This window comes from Schistosoma mansoni, chromosome W, assembly GCF_000237925.1.
Source record: "Schistosoma mansoni strain Puerto Rico chromosome W, complete genome".
Classification (NCBI taxonomy): domain Eukaryota; kingdom Metazoa; phylum Platyhelminthes; class Trematoda; order Strigeidida; family Schistosomatidae; genus Schistosoma; species Schistosoma mansoni.
Window position 1 is genome coordinate 27,932,886 of NC_031502.1, and position 12,119 is coordinate 27,945,004.

Sequence of the window (12,119 nt, forward strand, 5' to 3'; positions counted from 1 at the left end):
AATTGGAAGAAGAGAAGTAAGTTTATATGGAGCTTTAAAACACGTTGAACGGGAAGTTTGATACCTTTTTGACACTAATAACAAATGAACGTAAAATAACATTTGGTTAACAAAGTTTACTGAGCTATCTGAAAGGATATGTATTTAAAGACCATATATGTTGTTCATTGATAGGGAAAGTCAAACTAGACAGAGAAGAATAAAATAGGTATGAATCAAGTCTTACTATATCATCAACCGGAATAAAAAGCTCAGAAAAACTAGCTACAAATATTAAATAGTTCAAAGTTATTGAATTAGAAATTACTATACATTATATGTAACACATTCTGATGCTTATATATAAACGAAAAAGTTTAATAAACTGAAATCCAAATTTAAGATAAGTGGGATTGTAAAATGTAGGTCCCTAAAATACCAGCAAAAACTTTACACCTGATTTATTCCTATAAAAGTTACAACATCATTGTGTTGAAAATTCGACCTCATTAAGATAACGAAATAAAAAGCCGTAAGACTGATCTTAACTCGGCTTTTGTGGTGTTGCATAGAAGTGTAAATGGGCGTATACTAAGGTTCATTGAAGCCTTAGCCATACGAAAATTCAAACCCCCTTTATGTATTCAAAAACAGTTTGTTCTCACCTTAAACCTACCCTGGTAGTATTAGCTTATTATCCAGAGTGATTAGGTGTCAAATTGTTTTCACATTATTATTATTATTATCCTTGTCTACTCTCACCCCTCATTTCCAGTCTAGTTGACCTTTTATTTTTATATATAAATGTTCTTAACAAGTGATCAGATTGTTCGAAATGTATTGCGCTAATACATCGCATAGTTCTGATAATCTTCGTCTTCTTATTACACTGTCGAAAAAGCTTTTAGTCTGTTGTATAGTACATTTTCCAGTGAAGAACTAAAAGATAATTCAAAATTTATAAGGTCATTAGAAACATTATGTGGAAAATTATCTACCTGAATGATAGGAGACATCTGATTTTACCTGAATTTATAACCATCAGAACAAGTCATGTTTTACACCTGTTCTATGTTAATAAAATAAAATTGCGCTTTTTCTCAACATCCCCATATATAGTTTTTTTTTCATTTTGTCAATTCATTTAAATAGTTAAGTTTTTTTTGAATTTAGTACTAGTCGTATATTTTTAACGCTCCATCAGGCTAATGATTATGATTTATTGGTAATGTATGATAGTAAATATGCCGTATTTTTGAGGATTTAAATCACCAAAAGAAACAATATGATAAACAAATATCAAGTGACTTACATAAATGAGCATTTGATGACTAAGAAACTGATTGAATCAAGTCAGTCAATGGAAGGAATTTACTTTAAAGTATAATACACTGACGTTCTAGAGTAAACAAGTGAGAGTCAATTAAGCGCATTGTAAATTTTTGAGCAAAATTGAAAGAACGATAAAATACAGCTGGTATGTTTTTTGTGAACGAGGTACAAATTAGATATATTTGGTTCGTAAAATATCTGAAATTTATAAAAGTATGTATTACCTAACTGAAAAGTGGATGTAACATGGTACTTGAGATAATTTACAAGTACCTACGTTTGATGCACATTATGTGTTAAAGTATTTGATGTGATCCAATTCATAGCCAAGAGTGTTTGCGTAGTTAGATAAAGTTCTCCTGCTCTAAGTCCTAACTCTGGAACCCATTTTTAAACTTCTTTATTTTATAAACGACAGGGTACAAAGCCTAATTGCACTACAACTGATGTCAGTTGGTGATGGGAACCCTATGCAGTAGTAACCTTCATGCGTCATACTAGAAAACCCATAGTGTATAAAGGTTAATTTATCATATTGAAATACGTAACAATAGGCAAGAAGTATGTATATTTATTGCGAGAAGTTACAAAATATTTACATAATACATATACATAGCCTTCAATGATCCATTTGCGTCTTCCTGTGTGTTCTACAATCTGAACTGTTTTCTCAAGTAACTTCCAAGTGTTCTGCCCATGCCGTGTTTTTGAAGCACTGAAACTCTTAACTGTGGCCGACAATTGTTGCAACTTTGTACTATGTTACGCTACAATATAAAAGCTATTATTGCTCAGTAATTTTTATTTCTTTGTTTCATAACTAAATACTGCTGCGTGATTAGCTAAAACATTACTCACAGTCGTCGGTTAAGTTTACTTTTACCGGAATTTTAATCTCTTAACTAAAAGAATGAGAGATTTCGACCGATGGACTCAATTTTACAATAAGAAATCAAGAAAACGATAAAATACCGATATTCGTTGTGTATCTGAGTAGGATAACTTGAACGTGTGAAACCCAATATTATTTAGATGTACCTTTATTTTTGATAAACTATCAAAGATTTCTAGATTAAAAACTAACGAATCTTCTTTTCTTTGTGAAAAAGTGAGTTTATTAAATTTACAGTTCTAATTTGACTATTTGCCTAAAATGAATATTTAATCATTAATAATATACGGTATTTCATTCCATATAAAATGTGGTGGATAAAAATTGTTTCGAGAAATTTAGATATATATATATATACCTGAATTGATGCAGGTCAGAAACAGTTTAGACACAAAAACTGGTTATAAGCATCATCTAAAACACCTGATTATTGTTGATGAAACTGATTGCTAAGTTAAATATGCCAATTCTGATAAGAAAAATCCGGTAGGTAACTGCTTACACAATGACATTTAAAATTAAATAAGACTAGATATACAGTTAACTCATCATACTTCGTTTTAGTAAATGTTTAGGGTGCTTAAGGAAATTCGGTAGTAACTTGACATGTTAACCATTGAGTCAAAGATACGTAACCGTTATATACAATCTAGCTGTTCATGAACTTATGTTCATTGATGAAGTCAATGTACATGGTGTTACAACATTTGTTGTTAAGAGCAGAAGTTTGCTCAACGTGAGCCAGTTTAAGAGAAATCAGTTGCTAATTAAAAGCTATTTCCTTATCAGCACTATGAGCTTTACGAAACTCATTTTCATTGTAGTGAGTATAATTAAAAGATCTTACACCGATTTGTTTCACTTAATATTAATTTGTGTACTATTGTAAAGCGTATAAACAAAACTTAGATACGGAGATAATTTCCTAGAAGTGAATAAGTTAGATTATATTTAAAAATAGACAATGATAGCTGAGAGTGCTTACATAGAACAGTAAACTAATGATGACTGTTACAAGTTTAAAGCAAGGTACTTATTATCCAAATTAACTGAAATATTTTAAAGATTCTTTTTTCTCTTGTTATAAGATTTAATCACCATAATATATTTGTAAACTTTTCTTGTATTAACACGTTTTTAATGAATTAAATAGTTCATTCTTCAATGAAATTTAGTAATGTCTTACCAATCTGAAAAATAATAATACAATTCTAGAACACGTAGGATGCTTGCAGAATAGAGTGTGAGAAGAAATCGTTCATTGACAGTCTAAATTCCAACATCTTTATTATGTTTTCAGTTTGTTTGTTTTTTTTTTCAGTGAAAAATCTTCAGAAATGCAAGTCATGTGATTGCTTTATTCTACTTTATAACGTTGACAAATCAAAATATTTTTAGCCTTTCTAAAATTATCTTTAAAAAAAACATTTAATAATAATAACATCTTTTCTAACTCAAGTCTACACTGATTACTCCATAATGTATGATAAAAATTGATAGAGATAAAGGATTATGCCTAATGCAGTTTAGCTCGATCTTTCTACAGTTCATTTAATTATTATAAGGTTAACTAGGGACAAACAATTTTCTGAATTTTACTTTACTGATATCTAATTTTAATTTAGTAGTTTATGCAACAAAAAATTTTATTGAATAAGATACATACTTGATAAAAGACTAAACGTAAACTAATATGCACTAATAATTCAATGACTGCCTTGCATACAAAAGAACAGCTGCTGTAACTGTACATTTCAGTTATTGATCAATTTATATAGTTTTCAAGAACTAAATGTAGGATGTACACTTGTATCAAACTAAAAATGATCACTTTCAAGAATGGATCTAGACAAAATTATCAGTCATAACGCTTCAATTTTAAGTCAGACCTGTTCAGGAAACTAGAGTTCTTGACAGTACATTCAGACAACATGATCAAGTTCTTTTTGCAAATATATATATATATATATATATATATATATATATATATATATATATATATATATACTGAGAAACACAGGGTTCATACAAAACAGGCTATTACCGATTATATATACTGCTTGTGTGATGAATTTGTTAAATAAAGTATTTTAACCCCGAATATGAAAATCAGGCCTTTGTGTTCACAAGATACTTTACAATCAAGATATTTCATGTGTATCTTCTCGAAGGATTGATTAAACATATGTCTTCAAAAGGAATTATTTTGTGAGCTATAATCGTTACGCATCATTCGTTATTTGGCTTATTTTCAGGATGGTAAAACACAAATACCTTAATATATTGCAAAACGATTAAGGCCAAGAAAAGTAAACCACTAGTTTGTGATTCTTTTGCTTATTTGTATCGGACTTTCTATAGACCTGGAATATATTAGATTCGATCCCTTTAAAAGTTGAGGGTGATCACCAGTGTACAGAAACATCTATCCTCTGTTTCTTAGTTTCCAGTGGTGCCTCAAAATACTTAAGAATTTTTGTGGCAAATTAAAATTTTGTTCAGAGAGATAGAACAAGATCATTAAGTAATAACGTGATTTCATCATTGAGTGTTCATTTGGATTTCCGAACATTAATTTTATTCCCCCAAAAACCATATTAAAAAATATATTTTAATTTATTAATGTTACTCTTGCAATTATTTTTAGTTCTTCATTAATATTTTCACAATGTTTTGAATCATGTTTCGCTGTTTAAGGAGTATTGACGATTTGATCTAGTCGATTCTCTTGAACCCCGCCTGTAGCTCTCCTAGAGTCACTGCCGGTCCCAAGCCCAAGTAAAGGAGGAGAGTTAGGCATAGGGTTGGCAACCCCATCCGGTAGAAACAAATCTTGTTACAAAACGCCAACCAGATTAAAGAAATTAAATCACACAAAATACTCAACATTCACTGACCGGATACTATCAGCAACAGCGTTTTGTGAGAGAGGACAAACCAGCTCCCAGCTGACGAGGAAATTAGGAAAAGACGTTGGAAGTGGATGGGACATACATTAAGGGGATCACCAATGTGCATCACGAGGCAATCCCTAACTTGGAATCCAGAAGACGGGCGGAAAAGAGGAAGGCCAAAGAACACATTACTCCCGGAAATAGGAGCAGATATGAAAAGGATGAATGTTAACTAGAAATAACTGGAAAGGATTGCCCAGGACAAAGTTGGATGGAGAATGCTGGTGGGCTGCCTTTGCTCCTCCACGATGGGTGACAGTCGTAAGTAAAAGTAAAAGCACTAACTTGGGAGTATTTTGATCATCTTGTTTAAACAAAGTTAAGTTTATGACCTCTTTAATTCTCTGGTTTATGTAAGTTAAAACACATTCAACTAATTTTCATAAGATTTTGTTATTTCACTTAATTCAAAAACGTATATCAATGTTTAAACGCAAGTTAATATTTGAACATTCGATTACAAAAAATTGAAATAAGGAATATATATGTATATATATATATAAGACTCGATCTCTGCATTCACCTTCTTCATCATTTCCTAATTACGCTAAAGGAGTATATTATTCATGGCGTACCTAGTCAATAATCGGATTCAATAAATGAAAAAGAATCACAATTTAACTATTTTCCTATTAATTAGTGAGTTCTATCCACCAGATTTCTTCTCAATCATTTTTTACCATGTTTTTTAAAAAATTCTAATACTCGGTAGTGCATTGTAATTTGTATACTTGTATGCCGTAAAGATGATGAGTGGCGGTGAAATGCATTGTAAAAATGCCTGATCTAGCAAATTTATTTTACACACGTGGCACTCTTCTTACTAGTATTAAGAGCCGAATTATTAATGCAGAGTCAACTTGGCCTCACTCATCAACTCCTTTCACAGATGTATCTATTTAAAAGCCTTTGCGAATTCACTGCTATACTCATAACCTGTTCGTCAATGCTATATCTTATCAAAAAGTCTCACCACTGTTTGCTAAATTCTTCAGTTATTTACGTGAAACCAATAATTATGAAAGATAAACTGATCTCAACAATCAATACAGTCAGGAGATGGTCTGTTGCATACTAAAAGAAGGGCTCACAGAACTTTATGTCGACCAATGTTCATTGACTACTTATTTAATTAATGCAACTACGAAAACTGGACAGCTTAACGTAGAATCTACCATAGAAGGATCAAGATCAGCCGTTAAATTCGAAAAGTATCTGTCATTATTTTCATTCTACCTCGACTATCTTCCTTCTTACAGAATTTTAGGCATCAAAATTAACTCAAGTTTGGAATTAGTCAGATTGTTTTTTTCTTGATTCGTCAACGTTTTTTATGTTTAGTACTAATTATTTTCATCTAAAGTGTTCCTGGACTATGAACTTTGAATTTTTACATTTATTTTAAATAAAAGCTTACTTTGAATTTCTAGTTAAAATAACCATCTACCAAATGTGTGGTATATAAGGAAACTAATAAATAATTAACAGCCTCTTGAAGTTTATTACTAATTAGAAACAATTTGATTGATTGAATTTATTTTGAGTATACTGACATTTATTTTAGTTACTTGAATTTCTGAATGTTTTATTTGACCTAACATTGAAAAATAACGAAATAAAGTGAATACCTGATCCTGGTACTAATTATTAATCATGGACTGTAATAAATCATTTCATGAATTCAGTCGAACTAATACTACACTTTTCAGAGAATAGATTTGTTGTGGTTGGCAGTGGAAACAACAAACTGTGTTTGTTCTGTTTCGGATCGGCGGGCCAAATGTATATCAATCCCCTTGTTGAAGTTCTAGTCGAGTCTCGGACCTAGTACCTGTCGCTCCAAAAGCCGAGGCATCATTCATTGAGGTACAGAGTCCGGATAATTACGAAGTTTCTACAATGCCAGAACTAGGATGCTAGTACGTCCAGATGACGAGTCCTGAACAAAGCAAAATGCGAGAACAGGATTCCACCGCCAGTCAAAATACATCTAATCTAAACAAAATTGTGGATAAATGGAAACACGAAAGCAATATCCATAATACACATAAATATCAACAAACTTAGTCCTAATTTTCAAAATCTTATTATATACGGTATAATTATAAATGTTTTTTAATGATCTTGTGACTAATTTTCACGTAAGTATCCATTGAGAAGAGGAAAATATACAGTATCTTTTTTGTAAATCGTGAATCATGCTTTTAATTCGTTCATGCAATTATTATATTGTTATTTGGAATACGTGATTTTTAAATTGGTCGATGACAAAATTTTTTGTGTGAAATACTGATAACTTAAATAAGATGTTGTATTTTCATTCCCTTTATGTTAGTTTACTTAGCTCAATTAAAAGAGCTATGTTCTTTATACAAAGAAATTTATTGCAAGGATGGACAAAATAGGCATTTCAAGTGGAAAGCGTTGACCAGAATAAAAGTATACCTATTAAACAAGAGAAAGTACACAACTATATCTGTTTCAATAATTTTGGTCAATGATGACCTGAACTATTAAATGATCAAAAAAATTTAATGTATGAACAAATATTCCATCAGTAAAATTATTAATGATCGGCTACAGGGTACTAGAAACCTGACTGCAACAGAGATTGAATATTCATTCCATTTGAAACCCGCTTCTTTCTGATTTTCATAATAAGTTGAACTAATGGTCTCAAATAAAAGTAAAATGGATAATCCCGCTTAAAATCTAAGACCTAGAACTACTACCAATATTGTGTGTGTTACCTATACGGACAGACATATATAGTATGTATTAGGCATGGAAAGTAAAATTCTTATCGACAAAAGAAAAAATGAAGAGAAGAGAGAAGACTGGATACAACTAAAGTAATAACAGGTATGAGGGAACGATAAAGTTTGTAAGAGACATTTCAAAAGATGTATAAATGATGTATTTAATGTGAGATTTTCATATTTAACTAATCTACTGTGTAATTTCGTATTGAAAAATAAACTAATTATCCCCACCAAGTCTTCGTTCACTACACCAGGTGAAGCTGAGTTCTAAAATATGATTCTGAATTGACCATAGGTTGATGCAAGCTTACTAAGTCTGTAGTCATGGAAAAATTATCTCCTTTTAATTTACGGTTCGAAAATAATCTTTATTTTAGTCAGAACGTTTAGTTGGTATATTTTCAATGGCTGTTCTATGAGTAGTGTCTATATATCTTATCATATTTCATTATATCATCTATAAACTCTTATCTTACTTGGTTCATTAAAACAGACTATATGATCAACCGCATATAGACCATCTTGATACGTAATAGAGCAATCAGATTTATCTTCTAGTGTTGCATTGCAAGTTTAAGACTGTGTTTTCCTCCTTGATCAGACCACATTTTAAAAAAATATTTTAAGTAAAATGTAGTGATTATAATGCTATCCATACAGGTGAGATATCACGACAACTGAACGTGCTGGTGAAGGAACTCAAACTTTGCTTGAAGCACATTCCTTAACTCTCACATGACTTGAAAATTTTATAAAATAAGCCAGTGGTAGCATTGCACTCAATAGAGTCAAGTCCTACAATTGGTTTTGTTGGTACAAAAATCCTTCAAAAAGGGTTTAGTTCTTACAAAAACAGACTAACAGATAAAGTTCTACACATATAGGCATATATGAACAGTATCAATAGGAGAGATGAAATACAATCAGCTGTTCAATAATAACTAATAATTAATAAATAAACTTGAACTCATTAAATTTTACTACTTATTATTAACAAAAGCGATTTATTTCAACTGTTCTAATCAGTTCGTCTATCAAAATATACGATGAAAAATCAGCTTGGTCAACACAACACCAAAAACTTTTATTTGTTTATGTAAGAATTTTCGTTTAAGTTTGAATGAATATTTTCACAGTAGTTGGGCTCTGAGTTAAGGAGGAAAAATATATTTGTAAAATCTCATATGCACTAAAGAAAATTCTTAACATCAACACTGTTGACATGATTGTATAACTTAATTAGTATACAGCTAACCAAAGAATCACGTACTTATTTGTATTCGAATATTCTGACATAAGATTATGTTTCCTTGAAAAAGCTTGGATCAGATTACCTGTAAAAACGTTGGGTTTACCTAAAACTACATCGTTCAGATTCCACAAATATACTTTCCCCTTCAATATTATCTTATTTTAAAAAATGTGCCAAATAAATTTCTTTAGAGTCAGCTAAAATCGAGGTAACTTTTGTAGCTGTGATTAGAATCACCACGCATACAATTAAGTGCTAGATTTGTAATAAATTATAACAGTAATGTCAAAGAAACTATGATATTAGTTCATTTCATGAACATAATTCAAATCACAACTGACATTCAAACAAGACATAACTTTTTTCGATCCACATTATTTTCTACTTGTTTGTTGAAGACTATTTTCATAACGTGTGTTAGATTACGAATGAGAAGTGACAAAACATCTATGAACGATATAACTAAATGGTAATCGTTTAAAGGCTGGATTAAGTTTTAGACTTACGTTTACAAAACAAATTGAAAGCAAATAGCTAAATTTTGGTGAACACTCCTAATGATAAAGACAATTTACAGTAATCAACTCAAAGGTGGTTAAACCTAGCAAATCAGAGCAAGTGGAAAAACCCATCTCCATAATAGTCAGGATGCAAATATTATCAATTTACTGATTATTCTCAATGAAAAAGATTGAAATACATGGAAATTCACAATGTTTTAAAAATACTATGAGTGTAAACCGTATTTATATATTTATTTTGTTTAGTAGTACACTTCATTTTTATTATATTTGCATTTGTCTATAAGGATATTTGTCCACCAGTAGGGTTTTGATAGGTGATTCTCATCTCTACGAAGTGTAATTTGAAGAAAAATATAACTCTTTCGGACATACAGTTTATGGACTGACTTTCTCTCAATCACTATAATCAGCAGTCAATCAGTTTTTACTTTAATAAATAACTTATTATCAGTATGCAAAAATGTTTGATTTGAACACAGAAATACCAAATTCATCAAAATCGGGGCCATCATGATACTGTGACGAAATGATACTATTTGATTTGTAATACAATTTCTAAAAATTCTAAAAACAAGGAAACAATTCTTAACGATACATCTATTTTTATGTTGAACGGCTGTAAGGTATACCTAGTAATTAGATTGTAAAGCCATTTTAAATTTAAGGGTGAAAATACTTAAGTTGTGACCATTACCGCTTGCATATTTTTCACTTGTTACACAAGCATTTCCATTATCCAGCAATTCATCACATCTATATCCTATGAAGTAAACGATTTGACAATTAATGAACTAGTGGTTGTAATAAGTGTTATCCCACTACTGGTCGGAGACTGGAAGAAACTGGGTTTATTGCTAAATATGATATCAGTATATTGAATTTTTTTGCAATGATGTCATTTATTTATATAAATTTCAAGATAACTAATCATTTTTTTGTAAGGAAAGTAAACACAATTATACCATATATCCTCATTAAAATAATTTTAACTTCTGATGACTGCCCCAGATACTTGACTATTGTAATTAGAACAAAAAGAGATAACTTCAAATAAGTTAACTTTGTATTAGTTCATTGATACCCATTTATCTTAGGGCATAGTTATGTTTCCTCAAAACAATGAAAGATTTCATTAGGTTCCGGTCAAGTTGAAACCTAGATCTAATGAATAAAAAACCTCAATATTCATAACTAATGCCTTAAGCGAAAAGTGAATTGTATAATAAGTAAAATATTCTGATAGAAAGTTTTTTCAAAGTGAAGAACAGGGTAAAATGCTTTTATTATCATAATGTATGAATAAGAAATATAAAAAATCTTGTGACATATTTGTGAATGTTGATTTGTCTCGATCAAATAATAAAATGATCTCTTAGTACCAACATCAATCTGTGTCCTACAAATAATTGACCACCATCTGAAAATATTTTTTCTTTAATAAATAATATATATATTTATAGAATAAAGATATGTAACACCTCAAAATTGAAGGACATTTGAAGGAAGATAATAAATTTCAACCATCTATGCTTGAAGAATTTTATCAAATAACATATGACGTTGAGAAAATGGAACTGTAAATTTATGTACTTTAAACTATGTAAGTATTTCGTGCAAAATTACTCATGTTATGATCACAAGTAGTATAAAGATAATGGACATGGTAATAATAGTAGGATTTATTGTTTATTTTTGACTCATATTATTATTTTCTTTTTAGTGAGCTTTAATCCACCGTGAGATAACTTAGGAATTATCTTCTAAACAACTGTGAGTGAAACTGTAGAAGTAGTTAGTTTTAAAAAAGCTCGCTGTACGTTTGATCTTTGAGGTACATTCATACGCTCTCTGATAAAAAGTATATAGTTATTATTTAGTCCTGGTAAAATAACGCATATATAGCATTACGATTAACACTAACAATAAAGTGGGTTGACTTTAAGCTACTATTTTCGAAGAACGTGGTTCCTGATGATCTTGAAGACATTATCAAAGCAGTATTTGTTATCGATTTTATTTCTAGCAGATTTACAAAGAGAATAGTTTCTAGAAACAATGTGATTATCTACAAGATACCTGACAAAACTACGCTTAAATCAGTGAGATATTTGATACGCAGAGCAGTTAACCTTCGTTATAGTCCATGCTAATATATTCGCTTTAATGAGAAGCATCAGAAGTTCTCGTGCATTATCTTGCTTAGATTCAATTCACAATTGGAAGCTTGTCATCTGAAGGAATCTGAACGGCTAATCCGTGAAATTAAGAGAGTCAGGAATGCCAGTAAAGTCTCAGATATAACTACCAATCAAAGGTCTACTCAAAAGCGTACCCCAAACGTAAGTAATAACATAGAAACTACAGAGAATCCTGTTACCTCATCAGCTAGACCCATTAATGCGAATAACATATCACATTTCAGCC

At 30.5% G+C, this 12,119-nt stretch overlaps 1 protein-coding gene across 1 annotated transcript in view; it reads right to left on the reverse strand.

The window, feature by feature from the left end:
• The window catches only part of Smp_174110 (putative protein phosphatase 1 regulatory inhibitor subunit 16a), a gene marked incomplete at its 3' end in the record, with an annotated part of 76,499 nt that overhangs the window by 18,837 nt on the left and 45,543 nt on the right, over window positions 1–12,119 (reverse strand). Inside the window, exons 5-6 of the mRNA XM_018789217.1 lie at window positions 10,390–10,455; window positions 6,726–6,751 (exon numbers count right to left, since the gene is read on the reverse strand). Of these exons, the coding sequence (XP_018654683.1) occupies window positions 6,726–6,751; window positions 10,390–10,455 (92 nt within the window). The remainder of the gene's footprint in view (window positions 1–6,725; window positions 6,752–10,389; window positions 10,456–12,119) is intronic.